This window comes from Anneissia japonica, unplaced genomic scaffold (assembly GCF_011630105.1).
Source record: "Anneissia japonica isolate Jap-2015-1 unplaced genomic scaffold, ASM1163010v1 scaffold199_len4679917_cov187, whole genome shotgun sequence".
Lineage (NCBI taxonomy): Eukaryota > Metazoa > Echinodermata > Crinoidea > Comatulida > Comatulidae > Anneissia > Anneissia japonica.
Window position 1 is genome coordinate 3031925 of NW_022686322.1, and position 22563 is coordinate 3054487.

General features: G+C 36.1%; 4 protein-coding genes and 1 long non-coding RNA gene across 8 annotated transcripts in view; 4 read left to right on the forward strand and 1 right to left on the reverse strand.

Annotated features, from left to right (window-relative positions):
* LOC117115982 (E3 ubiquitin-protein ligase RNF34-like) overlaps positions 1-9283 on the forward strand; it is a 19066-nt gene extending 9783 nt beyond the window's left edge. For 3 of the 4 annotated variants that reach the window (XM_033259910.1, XM_033259934.1, XM_033259918.1), the window contains exons 4-7: positions 793-990; positions 2378-2576; positions 2868-2885; positions 3952-9283. In XM_033259910.1, the coding sequence (XP_033115801.1) occupies positions 793-990; positions 2378-2576; positions 2868-2885; positions 3952-4127 (591 nt within the window). In that variant the 3' untranslated portion in view covers positions 4128-9283. The remainder of the gene's footprint in view (positions 1-792; positions 991-2377; positions 2577-2867; positions 2886-3951) is intronic. The other variant, XM_033259926.1, reaches the window with a different exon arrangement.
* A 1134-nt stretch (positions 9284-10417) lies between these two features.
* On the forward strand, positions 10418-12344 carry LOC117116028. Its single transcript, XR_004446669.1, has 4 exons — positions 10418-10530; positions 11265-11375; positions 11893-11976; positions 12257-12344. It is a non-coding gene; the product is annotated as an uncharacterized LOC117116028 (long non-coding RNA).
* Positions 12345-12669: 325 nt separating this feature from the next.
* On the forward strand, positions 12670-19171 carry LOC117114524. Its single transcript, XM_033258206.1, has 4 exons — positions 12670-12692; positions 13061-13147; positions 14010-14090; positions 18715-19171. The coding sequence occupies exons 1-4, from the start codon at positions 12670-12672 to the stop codon at positions 19169-19171; spliced, it is 648 nt and encodes a 215-aa protein (XP_033114097.1).
* Positions 19172-19319: 148 nt separating this feature from the next.
* LOC117116035 (WD repeat-containing protein 48-like) lies at positions 19320-20777 on the reverse strand. The gene is made up of 3 exons (XM_033259974.1): positions 20646-20777; positions 20163-20239; positions 19320-19545 (listed from the first exon to the last, which is right to left on the reverse strand). The coding sequence occupies exons 1-3, from the start codon at positions 20739-20741 to the stop codon at positions 19335-19337; spliced, it is 384 nt and encodes a 127-aa protein (XP_033115865.1). The 5' UTR covers positions 20742-20777; the 3' UTR covers positions 19320-19334.
* Positions 20767-22563, forward strand: part of LOC117114536 — a 15753-nt gene continuing 13956 nt past the window's right edge. The window contains exons 1-2 of the mRNA XM_033258217.1: positions 20767-20775; positions 21066-21234. Of these exons, the coding sequence (XP_033114108.1) occupies positions 20767-20775; positions 21066-21234 (178 nt within the window). The remainder of the gene's footprint in view (positions 20776-21065; positions 21235-22563) is intronic.

The following is a 22563-nucleotide window of genomic DNA, read 5'->3' on the forward strand; positions in this document are numbered from 1 at the left end:
AAAGATGGCGTATCGACATATCGGCCATTTTTCGGAGAAATTACTTTACAAATGTTTTTATTAATTTCTCAAATCCAACAAATTGTTGAAGGTTAGTATTTTGTGACTGGTTTATTGACTACCCAAGGATTCCAAAACCTTCATTCATTGGATTTTAGAAAATGGTTTCATATCCATTTTAAAGGGGGTGGGCTTACACTAGTATTCAAAGAAATACATTAATGATATTTGATAAGAGAAGATAAAACTGTGTATTCAACAAGGCATGAAGCATGAACAATGCATCATAAACAGTAATCAGCACAATACAAAACTAATACTAAAATTTGTGTTCCTAAAATGTAATAATATGAATGTTTAATGAGTGTTATTTAATTCATCATATCAACTGGACTATGTTACCTGAGGTCATGGTTTACTAGGCTAAAAAATTCTAACTACTGTACTTCACAACCATGCTTACAGTAGGTTTAGTTCTCATTCTTCTACAGCCAGTGACTTGGAGAGACTTGGTCACAGTATGGTAAGTTAGGTTCTGTACATTAATACATGGCCAACAGATAAGGGGACAGGTTTGGTGTAGATTGTAATATGTTATTTCATTGGAAAATAAACAATGCATGAGTCAACATAGGTCATACAGAGTGCACAGTACAATATCACAATTTGTTACAATCCACTACAATATTGTGTGCTACAGCAGAAATTTTCAGTACTCAATGTTTTCTGACAAACTATATCATTTGAAACATTGAATTAATTTGATAATTGGCTGTATTTGTTTTCTTTCAGGATGTAAGCGATGAAGAGTATTTAGAGGAGTCGCAAAAAGACTTTGAAAACAGCAGTGTACCACCAACAGTAGAACAAGTCCGTTCAAGTGAAACAACAGAAAGCGAAGAAGCTAAGTTGGAACGTCTAGAACGAAGAAGACAACTAGAGATGAGAGAGGCAGAATCTAGACTTTTTGGTGGACAAATTACTCCAATTGTAAGAATCTTATGACAATACACTACCTAGTTTAATGCTGTCATTTGCCCATCAAAACTCTATTTAGTTTTTAATTTTAAAAAACATACCGTAAAACTTTGAATTGGGCTTAATTTCGAGATGAAGCCCATCTTGAATTGAAGCCCCTCTCTAGTTTACAAAATTAGCCTCGAAAAGAAGCCCATGGGCTTCTTTTTTAAATAGTATACTGTACATACACTGTAAATTGAACAGTGGCGAATCCAGGAATTTGAAATAGAGGGGGGGAGGGACTGTCACAGGTGGAGGGTCTATACTACCCCAGCCCCACCATGGTTGGGGCTGAGTTAAGAAAATTATGATAATGGCACCTCTAGATGGCCGGAAATGACACTCTTAGACTCAAAATTTTAGTCGAATTTTCTTTTTTCTTAATTTAAAAAAAAATTTTGACAAATTTTAGTGGCGGCTGGGTCCCCCTATTGGTGGTTTTTGTATTAATTTTTGTACAGCATTGATTGAAGTAGCCGGCGAAAACATCGTAGTAGCCGATCGAATGCGCCGGCCGCCGGCTCTTAAATAAACCCCTGATTTATACAGTAGTTTTGGTGATTTAGTGCCAGTTAAACACACTCCATAATATAGATTGATGTTACAGTGGCCTTATTTATTGTTTCATAGTAAAATTCACAAATTTCAGCATTCATTTTGAAATAAATCCCCCTCTTTATTTTGCAAAAGTAGCCTCGAAAAGAAGCCCATCCAAAGTTCACAAAAAAGGAAGCCCGGGGCTTCAATTCAAGGTTTTACATTATGTTCTTACCATCGTCTTCTTGTATTTGATTGGATGACTTTAAGGTCACATGGGAAATAAATTAATGACTCCATTCAATGAAAAATGTACATGAATGTATGAAAATGTTCCATTCAACTTGTTCATATTTTACCTAATGAAAATATTCCATTCCATTGCACTCATAACTAATCATTATTTTTATAATCATTAAGCTAGCTTTTAATCTCTTGTATATTGCACTCCTATACTATCTTAATTTAAGTACACATATACATCGGTTTGGTGCAGAGGGAATGTTGTGGTTATTCAACCTTGAGGTTGGTGTTGGTGTTTCAGTCCGTCGCTGTGCAATTCCATTGTGTACTTGAGCAAGACACTTTATCTTCATTGCTTCAGTTTACCCAGCTGCATCAATGGGTACCAGAAAATTGCTGGGAGTAACCTGTGGTGAACAGTGTCCCACCCAGAGGGAGTATTACACTCTCATCTGCTTCACGCTGCAGAAATTGAGGATAAACTCCACAGGCCAATGAGCCCAGTGGCTTGGCAAGGAATTACTTACATATTCAAACAATGATTTTCGGTCACTAGATTTAATATTGATATTTTCAGCCAACTGTAGACCCTAGACCAAAGAAGAAACGAGCCTCATTAAGTGATTTGCAAAACATTGAGGGCATTGATGAACTTTCTGTAAGAGCTTTAAAAGAGATTCTTGCCACAAATTTTGTTGATTACCGTGGTTGTGTTGAGAAGAAAGAATTGGTAGAAAGAGTCAAACGGTTATATATTTCCAAGCAAAAACCAAATGGTGAGTTCAACTTGGATTTTTGAATAATATAACATTATTTTACTGATGTATTTTTGCTGTGTACTGTAGATGTTGCAACATTTGGATTTACTGTATAACTTTGCTGGTGAATCCAGTGGGACTATTAATAATATTTTTATTTAGAGTTAGTTTTACTGTAATACTGTTTTTTTTTTATTTGCTTATTTTTAATTACATATCTTTTATAATTATAATAATTGAAAAAAAATATTATAAGTACTCTACTGTCATTTGTTCTTTTGTAATTTTATATTTTATTTTATTTTTCAGATGCTGAGGGTAAAGAAGGTAAGATAATAAATTCCAAGCTCCTAAAGCAAAAAAAATCTGTCATACTAATTGCATTACTAGCTGCTGTAATTTGGGGTATTGTAATTTAGAAGTCCCATTTTATAGCTAATAAATACTATAACTCCTCACATATGAGGCTTGCCATCCCAAAACCATCATCACTGCCCAAAAAATGAAAAGAGTTGTTAATATATTCTTATTCTCCACAGTGTAAGCTTTAAAATGATGGGTCATACTAGAATCGACTTATATTGGCAAAGTTATGAGTAAAAGTATTATGGCTTTTTTGTACTAAAGTGGAGAGCAGTTTCGCTCAGTTGGCTAAACTTGTGGTAGCCACTGTGTGTGCACTGAGCCATAGATATCTCTTGGTCCCCTTTTCAATTCCCATCCCTGCTTTCCTTGTATTTCAGCTGGAGGGCTTGATGCAAGTTATGATAGCCCACCGTCTTTCTTTCAGATGAGACGTTCAAACCATTGGTCCTGTGTACATTATGGCCCACATTACGGAAAAGAGTAGGGAATTGTCTATGGGCTGCCATACGCAGCAAAAGTCCATGTTAAAATCAAAGTGTAATTGCAAAATGCAATGTCTAATTTATCAAAACGTAGGCGTAAATTTCTCAAAATGTAGATCTAGTTTCCCAAAAAGAAGTTATAATTTTTCAAAACATAGTTCAATTTTTCCAAAATGTAGTTCTAATTTCTTTAAAATGTAATTCAAATTCAATTTACGCTGGAGTCCAATAGTAGTGTGAAATCCAATTGCCCCAACCAGAATTTGCGTTGAGTATTGTTTATGTTTGCATTTTTTGGCTTATTAAACCACACCGCAAACCAAACACAATTTCACGTTTCAACCGGGTGGAAACGATTGCAAACCTTTTTTAATTTTTTCACTTTAAATTTAAAAATATGAATTTTCATTACCAATATTTTTGCATGCAAGAAGTTATCACTAGCATAGTTGACTCCCCTTCCCCTGGCATCTGTCAGTAAATTTATATTTAAGAATTGTGTTCTATTTTCACGGATTTTCGATAATTTACCTCTCTATTTGTAGATCCCAGTGAAGAAACTGACGAGAACTTATGTAAAATATGTATGGATGCGACGATAGACTGTGTCCTCCTTGAATGTGGACACATGGTGACCTGCACAAAGTGCGGTAAGGTTCTCGCTGAGTGTCCGATATGTCGGGTTTTCATCACACGTGTTGTCCACACATTCAAGTCCTAATTTGTAGCAAATATGTATTCATGATAAATGGAATGAACATCAAATTATATATTGTATGGAGTTTAAATACAGAGTTAGCTCCAAAGGCGTAACCTCACCTGGGTTGTATGCGCCTGTACCCTAGTAATCTACAGGTGTATAGCAACTTATCGGTAGGTTGATGGAGGTAACTAAAGCGAGCCACACTGCGCCGATTGTCATGTAACAGATGCGATTCCATGGAGAATGCAATGAAGCATGCACGACAGATTGTTTTTGTTGCTTAGTTTGAATTGGATTGGACAGTCAGCAGTCGTTAAGTCCTGAAGGAGAGCGATGATGGATTTGTCAGCCAATGGTGTTACAGTATGCAGTTTGTACCCAGCTTATCAGTGATCAGGCAGTACAAAAAAATTGTTTACACTCTTGTGCTTCCCTGATGGCAGATTGTTCTCATACCAAATTTAATGTCTTGAGATCAGAAAGCACTTGCAAGTAATATACTCAGTATATAGACTATAATCATAGAGAATGTTTTATAGGTATCATATATATAAATGTCTTATGTTAATTATCATCACAGATACTCGGCTGGATGTGATAGAACACAATCCTACTTTTTATTTTTGAGTGCCTGCTTTGAAGTACAGTATACCCTGATTTAATACCACAAAGGCCGCAATCGCACTGGACATTTTTTGGTGAAACTATCTGAGACGCTGGTTAGTTTTACCATAATTATTAGGCCAGTGCAAACAGCCCAGAAATCTTACCATTTAGGAAAACTTACCGAGACGAGCTGTTTGTTTAACCGAGTGGATTGTGCCAGTGAAACTGACCAGGTTAATTTTTTTACCAAGCCGAAAAGTCCAATGCGAACACGATTGAACATCCCAAATTATTTGAATGTTACTCAATGGCAGTGAACAGATTAGTGCTTCACTAGTGGTTTTTCTTAGCTTGGTCGATTTTACCATTCCTTGTAGTAAAACTAACCAGCTCAAAAATCCCAGTGCGGGCAGCAGTAAGAATTAACCATTGGAATGTTAACCCACATTCTTGGTAAAATCTTCTCTCTTTTAAGTCCATTGCGATTACACCTATAAAAAGAATCTATGTTGCACACATTTATTGACAAATTAAGTTATTACTAACTGATCAGAGATGCAAGTATTCTTCACAAAGGAATTGCAGCTATTTATGGGAGAGTACAGCAGGTATGGTTTTTGGCTCTCAACTTCAAGTGAGGTGTTTAAACCCCATCCTGACCTGGCACATCATGTTTGTTTCTTAACCCAAGGGCATAATTTTGCACTGAGTAGGATGGAAATTTGAAGTAGAATGTAATTGTATTCCTTCTGGCAATAATTGCTTTATGGCGAATCATTCCCTCATGAAATATTGCGGTACAGGTAATTTCATGGCTTGGAATGCTCCCAGAAACAGAAAGTTTTTTTCTTTTTTTTTTATTTTTCATTCACGCATTTCAACCACATTCTTCCTTTATAATCATTAACTTTGATTACTTTTTGATTTTATTTTGGAAAAATTGAGATTTTTTTGAAATCTACAGAAATTATGTATTTCAAACTTTGTGAAAACATAAAACAATAATACCTGAATCATCAACCATTCTTGCATAAGCATCAGACTGTATATATTTTTATATCTTGGTATTAAATTATTTTTAAAATTTTAGTTTTGATGCAAAATATGATTCTGCTACAAAATGTGATATAAATTGGGAAGAATACAAAGTCCTCTTCAAAAAGTGGATATTGCACCTGTTCTATTTATTATTTCAACGTTTTCAGTAGAAAACCAAGTATCTTTATGTGTTGTAAGGAGTGGAGCAGTCTTGGTAGTAAAAAAATAACAGTTACTGTTATTTGCAGACACCATGACCCTGAGGTTAGACGGCAAGAACTTTACCGTCTAAACCACTACTTATAAAATAATGTTGTTTTTATGTTGTTTATGTCATCATTGTTGTTGTCATTGTTGCTTTCTTGTTGTGCTGTTATAATTTATTGTTATTATTATTATTATTATTATTATTTGTTGTTATTATTATTATTATCATCATTATTTACATTTGATATGGTCTATAAAATGGATGTCAGTGTGTTTTGCTATGCATAGGATCAAACTGATTATGTTGAAATGAATTACTCTGTGATCAACAATTTGTGTTATCTGTATTTAAAATAATACAAATTTTAAAATGTGGTTTAGAGAAAGGTTGTATGTTACTGTACAGATACATTTATAAAATGTGACTACTGTATTATGAAATTTATTCAACAGAATCCAGTAACAAGAATATTAATAATAATAATAATAATAATAATAATAATTTGTATATAAAGTGCAGTTACACAGATGGTCTCACAGCACTATTAGAAAAAAATGAGAAAGTAATATTTAGTACTTTCTATGAAGTTATTATATAGAAGAGACAAAAATGATCAAATTGAGAAAAATAAACATACTATTAAAAAACATTACAAATTCAGAAAACTATGATAAACCTAGCCTACCCTTAAATAAATTATGTGGGAAAGTAGATTTAACCATTTAAACTTTAGGGCTTGTTTCAGAAGAGTCCCCAAAGGACAAAATATTAACACTTTGTATAATAATTTGTTACTGCAATTTCACAATTTTTATAATTTATTATTCCATTCACATACATGTTGACCCCTGGATTGGCCATAAAGTTTTATAGAATTGGGGCGTAGAGTAGTCTTTATTTTATGGTGGTTATATCAACCTCTTGATACTACGGGCCTCTATAGAATTTTTAAAACAAGGAGGCCTGACAATACGCCACCCATCCCCTCTGTTGCAGCCATGTTTTGAAAAAATATATATTGTATTCTGTTATTTGTTTTTCTTTTGTGGAGGGGGGGGGGGGTGTTAATTGAAACCACATGTGCTCAGTGGTCAATGTCTGCACTTTTCAGCATGAAGATAATCTGTTGCATATAAAAGAAATGTTTGTTGATATACCGTAACTATTCATTTTTGATTTGTTAAAGAAAATGAACAATTATAATTAGTGCAATTAAGTTGATTATGTTATCAATATTATAGATATTACAATTTCCTCTTATATTATATTATCCAATAGAGTAGGTATATTTTAGCCCAGATTTCAGCCTACCATATTGGTTGCGTGTGCCCACTTTGAGTTTAAATATTTAGGAGGGTAAAATTTCTCCTTAAGCAAATAAAGTACTGTCCAAGGTGGTTTAGCCCAATTATCGGATTGGTACTGTGGGTCATTGGTTGAAATGGTAATGGGTTGGGAATTGTAAAGTGCATACTACATGGTCTCTATGCGCTATACTTATTTTTTTTTGCTCTATCTATATACATACTGTAAGCTTGTTCCAGACTCTGCGCAGATGCATACTCAGATGCAGGATACATCTACTGTATTCCATGCTTAGTTTATAATTATCTCACATTCAAAATCCAATGTGTGGTGATAGATGTTGGCATTGTGACAGTGCCAGTGGCGGATCCAACATTTTTTTACTGGTCTACGTGGGTGGCAGTCGGGACCTATGGTCGGAAAGGGGGGAACTTGTCAAGAGGAAATGTTCACTTGCCTTTGCAGGGGCCCAGGGAAGTTTCAGAATCCATTTTAGTCTCTTGTGCAAGTGATTTTATGCTTGGTTATTGAATTTTGGGCTGGGAGGGTTCGGGGTCCTTTGCAACCTCCTGGATCCGCCACTTGACACTTGAATGTGTATCAAGTCTTTTTTTTTTTGTTTAGTGTAAATCAATCATTCCTCTAGAGTACAAAGTTATTCAACTGTTGTTATTTTGCCCAGACTGTTTTAGAAGTACTGTACTGTATACTGTACTGTATGAATCACTTGAAAAAGTATTGAAGTATGTTTGAAATAAGACATGTCATGATGAAATTATTACATTCCTAATTGTTGCTGTTTTTTGTCTTTTATATATTATTATTATTATTGGGGGGTTTTTTTTGTATATTGTATATTATATTTTTTGCAGTTTGTCATACATATGATTTACCGATTATTCTAAAAAATTAATAATCTTGTATTTTAAAATAAAGATATTTTTGAAATGCTTCTCACCATGCAATGATTATACATTTATGTTATTAATACATATTGAGTTTGTTTTTGTTCTTTGAAAGATGATGGATCTACTTTGTATTCTTAAAGGTGTACCATCTGTTATAAAATATAAAAACCCTTAAAAAATTCAAGCAAACCATAGATTATAAGAATCAAGTAAGTTAAATATTTGAATGGCGCACATTAAAAAATTTGTGTAACTAATTTACAGACCATTTTACTGCAGTAATATGACACTGATTAACAGCTAAGGGCCGGGTCTATATACAAACATACATTTGTATGGTTGAAGATAATGTTTTCTCATTTTAATTTTCAACGTTAGTAACATAGTAATATAAAATATAAGAACTCAAAGTGTTTTTACCTCAATACAGGCGAATATTATCTTTAAAACATACGGTGTAAAACTTGTTTTCTTAATCTGTTAGGATAACAGATTGTGTCTAAAAACTTAAGATTATTACTGTGTTTGCCAAGCTCGCCTAAAAGTAATCTATCAAAAGAGATATAGACACGTCTTGTAATGGACTTTTTCCTAAAATTACTGTGCTGTATCTGTGTATGCTTATTTTGTTTTTAATTATTACATATTTTATTTTCATTATAATTGTTTAATACACGTAATCTCTGTTTTCCTGTTTAATTATATAGGAATGGATATAATGAACATAACCTGTTGGACATACAATTAATAATGTTATAGCATCATTCAAGAAAAGGACATGCTCTTGTGATTTAGTTATGTATTATGCCTCCTCGGCTGTTACTATGTACGTTTTCACGGGCATTTCCGTTTTGGTTTAGTTTTCTTTTCATTGCTTATTCCCCAAGCATTAGTGGATTTCTTAGAAGCAGGAGACTAGTTTAAAAATTACACCAGCTTCCATCATATAAACCTACTAATGGTTTCTTATTAAATTATTTCCAGTAATTATAGAGGGCCGGCTGCGTGACCGATAGAATGATACTGGTAACACTTGTTTGGTATTTGCCACTATAAATTATAAGTTGATGTTTTTACGAAAGTGAATAAATATACTTTATAAATATAGATTTTCTTTCAATTTTCTTTTATATCTCGAAGTCTCAGTGAATGACTAAATTATATTGTATAATTACCGTATTTATTCGAATAAACGCCCCTGGGCGATCCCAAACAGGTTTAAAAAATGCAATTCTACTGGAGTACAACATTAATTGTGTTGAGAATGATTTCGCTTCCATTAGCTTTGCTTAAGGGAGGGGCGTTTATTCGAGGGAAATAAACGCCCGGACATTTATTCGATGAAGGCGTTTATTCCAATTGAGGGGCGTTTATTTGAGGGAGGTTTACTCAAAGCGAGGTGTTTATTCGAATAAATACGGTATTATATAATCATTGTATATAGTAGGCCTAATATTCTAGTCACACGTTTATTGTTTAGGATTATCCAGCAAAGCTTATATTGAGGTTATCGATGCTATATAGCCATAGAAATAATTCCACCATGATGTCGCATATGAAGCTTCGGAGTGAAATTTTCGATTGTAAGAAAGATCCAGACAGTTTGAGAGGATTGAAATTAGAAAATAGAAGAGCCTCAAACTACCAATCCAGAGCCTCATTCGAATGATGATGTGGTGATCATGATGATGCAGAAAAATGTGGACGAATATTGCAACTTAACGGTATTTTCTCCATGATATCTATACTGTCATTCAGGCCGTTTTTTCTTAATATGCTTGTATTGTATTATGAGGATCTGCTCATCCAATAACAAACTGATTTACAGACGTTAACCAGGATTAGTTGAACAATATACAGCAGTTTAATTATGATGATAATATTTCACGAAGATGTGATGGTTGATTACTTTCAATAACATCACTCTAAATGCAAACTCATGGGGAGTCTAACAACCAACTTAGCCTAATCACATGGTCCAGGCTTTGGTTTTCACTCATAACTTGATTTAATTTAATATGACTATTGATACAATTCAAGTAGATTCGCTACATATTGTATCGTGTATCGTGATAATAAAATATATGACATTTAGTGTTTTAGACCTTTAAAACACCCAGTGAACTTTGACATATGGATAAATGTTCTTAATCAAGCGGACTAAACTCCAATCATTCGTTAAAGTAAACAAGACTTGGTACCAAAATGAAAACACCCTTTATGCCTACCAATTGTCTATAGACTAGCAATCCGCCTACATGTTTCTTATGCTCAGTTCAACGTGTTGATATTTTCCGATAATATCTAGGCCTATATTCAAAATCAAAGGCTAACATTGTATTAAGATGGTCGAACCGTAAGTTGTAACATTGTGTTTTTATGTTAATAATGAAAATACGAAAATAATGCTGCAATATAGATTCTGTATTAATTATTGTTAATATAACTTTAATGTAGGAGACCTTTCCTCTCCAAACTTGATTGATTGACAAAGATGGATTGTTTTTACTTACAAATTACTGTCTCATTTAATTATTACATTTCATATTGAGTATCTCGTTCCGATATTCAATCATCGTTTGCCACATAATTAGTTTTTAATTCAGGTTTTTTCCTTTATTATTTACTATGTCTATTACTGCAGCCTACTTTGTCATTATTATTGTGAACGTCTCCTGTCTTTTTGAAGACTTCTTTTTTCATTGCTGTTACTGTAGCCCGCTTCAGTGGTTAACCATACTCAAAGAAACAAGATGTTCTTTTATATTTATTAGAATTAAATAATCGGTACAATTTTTCGTAGTATTTTTAACCATATACTACTAATAACAATAACAAGTATTTATATACCACCAATTAAAATGTTTTCAAAGGCGCTAAGAGAGGAAGTAAAGCAAGTTTACATTCCTGTAATAAATATGTCTTTGGATTTTTCTTAGATATCTCTATTACATATTTTAATTGCTTTTTAAATTATATTAAGAGGTTATTCTGATGACGCTTTTATTGTTATCATATGTATGCTTCATATGGACCACTTTGAAATAAAGTGGAAGGAATGCATTTAAGTTTACAGATATCGTTTTGCAGATAACTTTACACAATGAATAGTGATACTGAAGTGAACAACAAATCACTTGTGTTATATAATCCTCAAAGTGTTCATGCTAACACAACAAAAGACGATGTTCCTGAAATAAGGTAATAGCTTCGCACTTAGATTCAGTACATGTTTTAAGAAGCTAATGTTTATTTGCAAATTCGATTACAGATGTATCGACGGAATTATTGTTTCAGAGGTTTTTTGGTAGCCAACCGACCATCGTAGTCTAGCCTCTGTTGTTTTTATCCAATATCAAGGCAGCCGCGTTGAATAGCATAATGTTTAGCAAAATTTAAGCCTGCTTACGATCATAGTACTCTTTATTCCATTTTTCAGTATGAGCGTCATTGAAAGAAAATCGGAATATTCAATTTAAACAGTTAAATTATTAGGTATTGTATAACCATAGAGAAAATAGAACAGTATAATACTGAAAACAATTTGTGATGATTGGGCCGGACGTGAATTATGTAGGCCTACCCCTTGTAAGGAAATAATTATTTCGAAATTCGATGGTTAGATATAATATGTTGACTGACAATTTCTATAGACATACATTTTCGATAAATTATGAATATGGCCTAGCATTAGATTATTGTTACTATCCGATTTCAGTGGAGATGAGCAGAATATTCATGGAATATTAATATTCAGCCCTCAAAGTAAACATGGAAGTAACAATAGCAGCACCATAGTAAAGTAAGCACATTACAAATTTTTATCAAAATATTAATAAACTCAAACGAATTCAATAGTGTATTGTAATTTTGCTCACTTTCTATATTTGCATACGGTATTAGCTTTCACATGTAAAAAAAATAACGAGAACAATATTTTCAATATAAACAGAAACATAGTAATCGTTACTTTTTTTTTTCATCCTAAAATTGCCTTGTACTTCGATAAATTTAAGGACGTTAAATATTTATGATATTTATATTTAAATCTGAGATGAATATCGTTATTGTTAATGAATTAGGAGCAGTGGAAATGAAGACAGTAGTCATGCAACAATTGCATTCAGTCCCCAAAGTAAGCATGGAAGCAACAGCATTAAACAAGGAAAGTAAGGAAATCTTTTCTTTTTATTTCTCATTTTGAATAATTACAATAAGTGCTTTTTACCCGTCTCTCACAGGCCGGCATTTATTTTTTGGGGCTCCTGAGCACCCGGTCGTCTGTGGCAGGGCAAATGTGTTTCCCGTTCCTTTGTTCGAGCCACCTAGGCAGAGGTCCGGGATTGCGCTAGGGTGGTGATGGATGGTGATTCCGAAGAATATTTGCATCTTATTTTGCCTGTCTTTCCCATCCATGTCTGGTCCGACACAACTTAATATACATTAAGATTAAATAAATAATTAAAATTAATTAATTCACATAATAATGCGGAAAATGGCTACATGTACACTCGGCAGGTGGAAAACGGCGCCGCGAGCACCCCTACTAAGGGATGGATACGTGCGCCTAACAAAATGACATTATTATTATTATTATTATCTTATCTATTAAGCCTCTCATTTTAGAGACTCTTTTGCTCTTGCTAATAAAAATATTTTTAAATTTTGAATTAGGAGCAGTGGAGATGAAGTCAGTAGTCGTGGGAAAATAGTGTTCAGTCCCCAAAGTAAACATGGAAGCAACAATACTAAGGATGAGAAGCAAGTTAATATTTCATGTATAACTTACACTGTGTTAATCCACTTTATCTATTTATTGAATCTCTCAATTTAGACTCTTAATTGCTATTGCTGATAAAAGAAAAACCTTTTATATTTCTTTAAAGGAGCAGTGGAGAGGAAGGTAGTAGGCATGGAAAGGTAGCGTTCAGTCGCCAGAGTAAACATAGACACCAAAATGCTAAGAAGGAAAAGTAAGTTAATTTAGACACTAAATTGGTATTGAATAACGTTTATTTTCTTTCCTCACTCAGCTCCAACCATGGTGAGGCTGAGAGGTAGGTGGATAGAGCCTCCATCTGCCAATATCCCTTGCTGGGCCCCCTCTATTTCACATTCCCAGATCCGCCACTGTGTCGATCTTGATTTCTTTAGACTCTTGGATGAACTTGTATTGTAATCATAAATTATACTGCTGTAATACAATACCCTTTCATTTTTATGCTCCATTTTTCCGGTAAATGTACAGATGTTAGTTGCATTGTAAAGCTTCGTCTACACTATCAGATTTCATTTTTTAAAAAGTCACATAAAATGTGATGGAAAATCAGAGTTGAACACGTTCAACTTTTTTTGATACAATTTGATAGTATGTGATATGACGTCATCGTACCCATATATGGGCACATCACGTCCTTTTGTCTCATAAAATTTGATAGTTTAGACAAAGCTTCTACACTAAAGTTACTATTCTTTACTTTTCTGTTCCAAGGGTTTCATATTCGAAATGTTGAACTCAATACACTATATCAATTTATGATTTGTGGTCTAGGTCTAAAATTGATATAAAGCATGTTTATAAATATTATGTTCCAGGGGTTGGGCCATTGGGGATGGGGATAGGGGGGGGGGCCAGGTAGGGCAGTTCTTATCCCCGGCGCCTTTTTTAACCTCCCAGAATATTTCAACCAAGTACCCAATTATACCAACCGAAACACAACCGCTGTGCCAAGCTCTCCCATTGTTTATGTTCCATGAAATATAATTATGCTTGATGCTAAAAGTTTAATCCTATTGATATTTTGTCAAATTGTAATAATTATTTGTTTGATATAGAAACATCAGAGAAGGCAGTGGTCTAGGGAATGTTGCGTACAACGCACAAAGTGTCCATCGCAACAGAGCAACGTCACCAAAGTAAGTCATGATTATACTACTAACTACTACTGCTACTGCTGCTGCTGCTGCTGCTGCTGCTGCTGCTACTACTACTACTACTAACTACTACTACCACCACCAACACCGCCACCGCCGCCACCACCAACACCCCGCCGCCGCCGCCACCGCCACCGCCACCGCCGCCACCACCAACACCACCACCACCACCACCATCATCATCACCATCATATGGCTTCTCAATTATTTGAATATTACTACTCTTTCGGGTAAAAACAATTAATCAGAAAATGAAATGGAGCAGAGTGATCTTATTGTTGTGGGATCTTGGATTTGAATGCCAATCTAATGAAAATGTTGTAGGTCTGTATATTAATGAGTTAACGAATTCATGAGCTTTCCCAGCTAGCAAAGCGACGTTGGCCCAACGTTGGCAAGCGTCGGTAAGCGTCGGGGTCGGATATCTGACGTTGGTACGACGTTGGTGTTTGGTTGCAAAATTTGGTCGGAGAGGTAACGTCAAACCAACATTGGAATTTCACGTTGGCCCAACGTATGAATATATTTGTCGATTTTCCGATGTCGTCCCAACGTGGATAAGCGTCCCAACGTGGACTACCGATTGGTACAACGTCACGATTTGTTACTGGCCCGACGGGCAAACTACTAAAAAGATGGTTGGATACTACCGTTGGCCCAACGTTGGCTAGAGGTTGTAAATATTAGATGTGATTGTAGACGTTGTCTCAACGTCACAGTACGTTGTTGGCCCGACGTCGGTAAACGTTTGAAATGGTGGTTGGTTAAAACCGTTGACCCGACACGTTGGTTAGAGGTTGTAAATGTTAGGATGTGATAACAGACGTTGTCGCAACGTTAGAGTACTTTGTTGGCCCGACGTCGGTAAACGTTAGTGAAGGTTGGTTACAACCGTTGGGCCGACGTTGGTTGGAGGTTGTAAATATTAGATGTAATTAAAGACGTTGTCGCAACGTCATACTTTGTTGGCCCGACGTCGGTAAACGTTTGAAATAGACGTTGGTTACCACCGTTGGACCGACGTTGGCCAGAGGTTGTAAATAGTAAATGTGATTACAGACATTGTCTCAACGTCACACAGAACGCTGTTGGCCCGACGTCGGTAAACATTTGGAATGGAGGTTGGTTACAACCGTTGGCCCGACGTTGGTTAGAGGTTGTAAATATTAGGATGTGATTATAGACGTTGTCCCAACGTCACAAGTACTTTGTTGGCCCGACGTCAGTAAACGTTAGTGGAGGTTGGTGACAACAGTTGGGCCGACGTTGGTTATAAGTTGTAAATTTCAAACGTTTACCGACGTCGGGCCAACAGAGTGCTGTTATGTTGCGAAAAAAAAAATTGGTTCGTGTGGGAATCGAACACACAACCACCAGGTTTCCCGTAACATGAATAGTCTATTTTTTTTTCTAATTTGCATAATGAATTTTTCAAAAATGTTTTTCTATTTTTTACAAAAGTGCGTAAGGTATGGAGATGTTAACAATCAAAAATCCATTATTAATTTAACTCTACATTTTTAGACAAAAAATAAACCCCCTTGACCCTCGGCCCATTTTTGACACCATGACCATGCGTAATAGTAACCTGCAGTGTATATATACAAAGAATTTTTTATAGTAGGATCAGAGTTGACTAACTGGTACTTGGTGTGGTACTAGGTTTATCGCATTTATGGTTTAGGGGCCGCGGTTTACCTCCCTCCGTTCAGTCATGCTGGATTAGGAGTAGTAAACTCAGCGATCGTGGGTTCGATTCCCACACGGGGCAAGTTTTTTTTTTAATTTTTTAATTTATTTTTATTTTTATGAAGGTCTTGGGTTCGATTCCCACACGAGCCAGTTTTTTTTTTTTTTTTTTTTAGTTGATTGGTGGATAATGAATAGCATGGAGGTTGTGTGTTCGATTCCCACACGAACCATTTTTTTCCCTTTAAGGCAGTTTAGTTGATGGTGGATAATGAATGTATTGTACTCGTTGATGACGTCGCGAAAATAACAACAAATATGTCCGAGCCTAGGCCGTCATGGAAGCTCACTGGCTCCTGTGTAATTCATGTTGGGCTAACTACAGACGAAAAGGTTACAATCCTTTCAGAGATAAGCTGGAAGAAAGTTTTAGACAGTGCCCATCAATGGAAGGATTTTATACTAAGCAATGGAAGTTAGCGAAGTCCTTGGCTTGCTTAACCGTTTTTCTTCGATCGTCGCTTCTAACCATCTAGGCGCGTCTAGCCTAAAGAGGGCCTACATAGCAGGTCGTTACCCACATCTTTATATTTGCGCAAGTAATTAAAATTTTTTATTGAGCAGATTAATCACACTGATAAACATTTCTACTACATTCGGCTGATGATGTTCACATCATTCCAAAACGATAGGGGTTGAAATGAACTATAACATCGGGGTAACCCCCTACCCTTCCGAAAGATGGGTTCTTTAAAAAAGTGCACACGAGCCATATGTATACACTTGACCTCCATTTTAAGTCCTTATCCGAGAAGACTTGGTTCTACCAACCGAACCATGGCATGGGCGAGGAGCGGCTGGAACCAGCGCAGCTAGCGGCGCTCCTGTCCATTCGACTCGCCTTAACTTAACTTGCTTGCGCTACCACGACAAAAAAAAATATGGATGCTATATAAAATTTTGTCTTGGCCAGACTACCTGGTACAAAACCGTTTACTAAGCTGGATTGACCATGATGCTTGCTCGGTTTCCATACAATAGCTCACCCTATCGGCGACAGTCGCCGGCAGCTGTTGTCGGAAAGGTTGAACCTGGTTCAACTTTGCCGATCATTCAGGGATGGTCCAGAATGCGAAGCCCCCGAAAAATCTGACAATTTAGGGGTTTCAAAGGCTTAGCTAATCGATTTTAGAGCTACTAATATGTAGAAAATACATATAATTTTTTTCTCCCCGACGAATTCTGCTTTTTCTCCCCGACGGGGAACAGCTCTCCCCAGCGACGGGGGAGCCGTGCCCTGCCCCTGACCCCCCCCCTCTGGTGCCACCCCTGCCGATTGCGTTTAAGACGAATCAGGGTGCATCGACTAGCTGCCCTGACGTATTATGAAGGCACCTCGATTCGTCTGAACGCAATCGGCAAAGTTAAACCAGGTTCAACCTTTCCGACAACTGTTGGCGCCTGTCGCCGATAGGGTGAGCGATTCTATGGAAACCGAGCTTTACCTGGGATAAAGCGGATTTATGTTACAGCCGAATCCACAGTCGTGGTGCTGGTATTGCTCGACGGGGGTTGATGTTCCAAACTAGAGAAGGAAGGGTGTGGGTGCGATGTCCCTGACGGGGAAATAGGTGATGTCCCTGATGGAAAGGCCAATTTTCCTGACGGCAAAGTAGGCGGGAACAGGAGGAACGGCCAACACCACTCAAGGGTTGGGTCTAAAGAGCGGAACACCTGGAAACTCCCACAATTAGCGATTTCAAAGGAATTTATTTTTCTCCCAGATTTTGCTTTCGGACATGAGAAGGGGAACTCTTGACATCCCCCCCCCCACCATCATTGACGCGAAAATCGGCCTTTCCACCGGGGACATCGCCCCTTCTCCCGTCTGGGACATCGACACCTGTCGGGGACATCGGCCAATCGTCGGGACATCGCAGCCACCCCCTTCCAATTCTATTTTGGAACATCAAACCCCCGTCGAGCAAATACCTGAGCACCACAACTGTGGATCCGATGTCCCCGACCAAGGAGCGATGTCCCCGATGGAAAGGCCAATTTTCCTGACGGCAAAGTGGGCGGGGACAGGATCCGGCCAAGCACAACTCAGAAGGGATCTAAAGAGCGAATCACCTGGAAACTCCAACGATTAAGGATTTGAAAGGCTTATTAATCAATAGAGGTTTTTCTTCTCAGACAAATTTTGCTCCCAGACATGAGAGGGAGAGCCCTTGGTACCCCCACCGTTGACGCAAATCCCCTTTTCCCGTTTAAAGCAAAGTCTGTGATCAACCAACTTGCATTAAATACTATTAAGATGATAAACTTTGCCATTTACATGAGAATTCTTCAACTACTGAGGGCTTTCATTCTCCACTCTCATATCGTAGGCCTACCGGCGGCGCCAGCTGTGGGGGCGGGGGTGCTTAAGTTCCTCTACCAGACCATGTCAAGCCCCCCACCCCACATTTGACTAGAGGTCGTCGGGCAGTCAGAGCTAAAACTAAAAACTCGAGTACTATCCTTTCCAAGCCACTGGGGCTCATAGGGCTGGAGCTTATCTCCAGTTTCTGTAGTGTGAAGCGGATGAGAGTTGTACGTATGTCTGAAATGTTTTATACATGAAAACTCAATGGATAATACTGAGAAATGGGCCGAAAGGGCTAAAACAAAATCAACATTGAATGAATATATGAGATACAAACATATACCAAAAGCATATCTGTTCAGCTTCTCTGTTTAATAAGCAGAATTTTGAATCTGTTAGTTTAAAGTTTAAAGCAAGGACTAACCCATTGAATCTGAAGAAAGAAAATGTGCATGGTCTAGTAATGATGAACATCAGGTTACGTAAACTATGTAATAATGATAGCATCGAAAGAATTCCTAAACTGAGCGTTTCCCTTTATAATTCTAGCGGTATTGAGACTGGCGAGGACGTTCTTTGGAAGAGCACCAACTTCGCTCGCAAAGGTGTCGGCACCAAGATGGCCTTCATACTGGATCGACCACGAATTGACTCCAACTATCCAAAGAACACAGCTGGTACCGAGACTTTGAAAACAAGTAAACGACGAACCTCTGATCAAAAGTCCTCTGAAAAAGAACCTGGCACGTCTGGCGACTCAAGCTCCCTCGCACCGGATGCTTCATACCATGCCGACTCTGTACACGACATCGTGGAATACTTTGCGAATGATGTCACGACGCTTCATGCGTTGCCGAATGTATTCAAGTCGTGTACATTATTAGCTAAGTGCATGTGGTCTATAATTTTCTTGACAGGGGTGTTTCTGTTCTTGTTTCAAACTTCTCTTGTCATCAGGAAGTACCGCAGTGGACCCATTCAAGTTCTGTCTCTTATACACATCTAGATGTGTATAAGAGACAGTATCTGAAATAAAATAAAACACAAGGTATTTTTCTTACATTTAAAAAAAAAAAAAAACACTCATAAAGGCTTACTTCATAGAGCATCGTTAAATATTACAATTAGTTTGTATGTGTGGTTGGATGTGACAGAAACAAAAAAACAAATCAATTTAACTGACTAAAAATACATACCTGATCTTGACATAGTAGTTCAACCTTTTCTTCTGCAGCACTAACACTAGCAGCGTCTTGACTATCATGGTCTTTACCATTCGTCATGCCTGGATGACCACCGTTCTCCACGCCAAGCACTTTCTCGTAGACGTGCTCAAGAACTTTACGAATCTGAAGCATGTCACTAGCTGACAGCCTATCCCTAAAGTATACATATTAAAAAAATATATATATAATGAATAAAAAATCCTAACAAAAAAATATGATTCATATGAATCCTTACAAAAAATGCTAAATATGGAAATAATGATCTTGACTTTTGACAATGATAATGATTATTATGACAGCGATGACTTTAATGAGGATATTATTTTATAAACTTTTTATTCAAGTTGTATTAAATTAGACACGAGGCGTAGTTACTGTATTAATAGGATTATGTTTATTGTTCGATGTTCAGTATACAAGTGAATAGAAACTATAGTATGTGTTCTAATATAAGGTATAATAATTAATAATAATAAGGTGGCTGAATACCTTTCCAAGTTTTAAGTAATGATGAGTAATAAGAATATCACATCTGGTCACAGTTTTTGCTGATAACAAATAATGATGATGATGTTGATTTGGGCAATGAAGGTGACAATTAATCATAAAAAGATTTTAAATTGATTTTCTTGATAATTGAAATTGGAATTAATAATAAAGACAGTGATATGATAATGTAGATGGGAATAATGAAGATGATGTCAATCTTCTGGATACCGACGATGATGATAACAAATAGCAGTCTATATCAAAAATAAAAAGACAACTTACTTTTTAAGAGTCTTTGCACCAGATGTTGAATGTGGTTGCAGGAAAAATGAGATCTTGTTAAACTTGGGTTGCGTTTTCTGAAACACACCAATGGTAAACAGAACTACAATTATACAGTTGAACTTGCCTAAGTCGAATCCAAAATGACATTGAAAAATTGTTCGACTTAGATAAAATTCAACTTACAGATCATTAATGAATGGAAAGCACAACAATTTGCCTTGTAAAATAAGATTGACTTAGAAATTATGCGAGTTAGGGGAAAGTTGACTTAGGCAAGTTTAACTGTACTTGTGATGTATATTTTCCCAACTGTATAATATATAATCATAATATATAATCTAAATTATAAAATGAGATAAGTGATGTGATTCTATCAAAACAATAAGCAGGGTAGCAGAAAGTAAAGATGGAAGCCAACACTGACATTAAATTACTGAAAAGCAATATTAAAATTGCGTGGTGTGTATTTGTGTTTCTTACCTCCACTGTAATATCAATAACCCACTGAGGGACAGTATCTTGAAGAAGAATTTGTTCAGAATCTCCACCTGCATCGCGACATAATAATCTAAACATTGTTCTACCGTTCACCTCGCTTAAAATGACCGGTGTATGTCCTGTCTCTTATCCACATCTCGATGTGTATAAGAGACAGGCCTTAACATATAATATCATTACGTTTTTGTCAATTGAGTGTGATACAGACCATTATAATATTATGTGCGCGCAAGTACACATCAGTTTGTCAGAAAAACATGCTCGACTTATGACAGTTATTCAGACCATTATGATATTATGTGCGCGCAAATAAACATCAGGTTGTCAGAAAACATGCTCGATTTATGACAGTTATTCAGATAAAAGTTCGGTTTTGGTCCAGTTCAACATGTTTGAGTATAGCCTCATCATGATCAATCATTTAATTACGTAATTATATTTTACTATGAAGCTCCTTGCATTGAGGATGATTTCAAGTGCCACAATGAATTGATATGTGTAAAACCGTTTCTGATCTGCGATGGTGTGAATCAGTGCCGAGACTTTAGTGATGAATACGGCTGCACTTACGGTAAGCTTTAATTCATGCCTTAACTCTTTGTCTTTCAGTTGATGGTTGAAGCAATATGTATTTTCAGATCTGAGACAATTTGACGTTATTGCGATGCATGTACGTGTGCATGCGTAATTATATTCTTAATTTACTGGATTGATTACCCTCGCTAAATGGTGTAAAAATAGAAGAGTAGAAATCTTCTGATAGATCTTCGCTACCATAATCTCTGACAAAATAGCGATATTATGCGATATAACTCTTGTTGAATATTGTATAAAATAAATGTAGGTAGTAGTAGGTAAATCCTTGCCGAGCCATGGGGCTCATAGGGCTGGAGCCTGTCCGCAAGTTTTAATGGCTTTCCAAAGCAGTTTAGAAAATCATATTAGATATTTACAATTTCGTTTTATTCATAATATTTTGCCAACTAACTATTTCTTGCACAAAATTGGTCTGATTGAGACGAAGGAGTGCTCTTTCTGTAAAGAAAAGGAAGAAACTATTAAACATCTGTTGTGGGATTGTAAATTTGTAAGGGATTTCTGGAATAAAATAGTCTTATGGGGTAAAAGTTTGGACCTGATTATAAATATTAATTTTCAAACCATATGTTTCGGATTCACCGATGATAAATTCGACCACTTTAAAAACATGATTATTCTATTAGGTAAACGATATATTTATCGCTGTAAGGTTAAGGAAAGACATTGAGTATACTTGCTTTTAAAAAACAAATTATGATGACAGAAAGGGCCGAGAAAATAATTGCAGAAAGAAACAATAAGTTATTATTTCACAATAGAAAATGAAGTGCCTTAACAACTGTTAAATAAGAGATTACATATTTTGTTTTAATAATTCAGGCCTGCCAACCTATTCAAAACAATATTCATTTTCATTCTTCAGTCTGTAATCCATGTTTTTTTTTTCGCTATGATGCCCATGTACTGAGGGTGTGGATTGCTTATAAGTCAAGAGTATAAACCAGACAAATGCGCCCTTTCTGCTTAAATATAATTAATTGCTGCTTGTGTGTGTTTTTGTGTCTGCTTGTGTGTGTTTGTTTGTGCTCGTATTTAAGATTTGTTTATGTGTGTCTGTGTTTTCTTGTGTGTGTGTGCTTGTTTTGTGTTTTTGTTAATTCGGTTTTCGTGTATAGTTATGTGTATGTCTGTGTGTCTGTCTATGTATGTGTGTGTATGTTTGTGTGTGTATGTTTGTGTGTGTGTTTATCCTTGTGTGTGTTTGTGTATGTATTTGTCTGTGTGTATATATGTGTATATTTGTATGTGTGTGTGTATATATGTGTGCATGTGTATATATATTTATATATGTATTTGTATG

Excerpts from the sequence above, each read along its gene's own strand:
- LOC117114524 (XM_033258206.1), top strand. The coding sequence starts at position 12,670 with ATGGCTACATGTACACTCGGCAG. Across the intron at positions 13,148-14,009 it reads CAAAATGCTAAGAAGGAAAA|AAACATCAGAGAAGGCAGTG; the intron begins GTAAGTTAATTT and ends TGTTTGATATAG. Across the intron at positions 14,091-18,714 it reads AACAGAGCAACGTCACCAAA|CGGTATTGAGACTGGCGAGG; the intron begins GTAAGTCATGAT and ends TTATAATTCTAG.
- LOC117116035 (XM_033259974.1), bottom strand. The coding sequence starts at position 20,741 with ATGTTTAGATTATTATGTCGCGATGCAGGTGGAGATTCTGAACAAATT. Across the intron at positions 20,240-20,645 it reads TTATTGATATTACAGTGGAG|AAAACGCAACCCAAGTTTAA; the intron begins GTAAGAAACACA and ends GGTGTGTTTCAG. Across the intron at positions 19,546-20,162 it reads GGTGCAAAGACTCTTAAAAA|GGATAGGCTGTCAGCTAGTG; the intron begins GTAAGTTGTCTT and ends TGTATACTTTAG.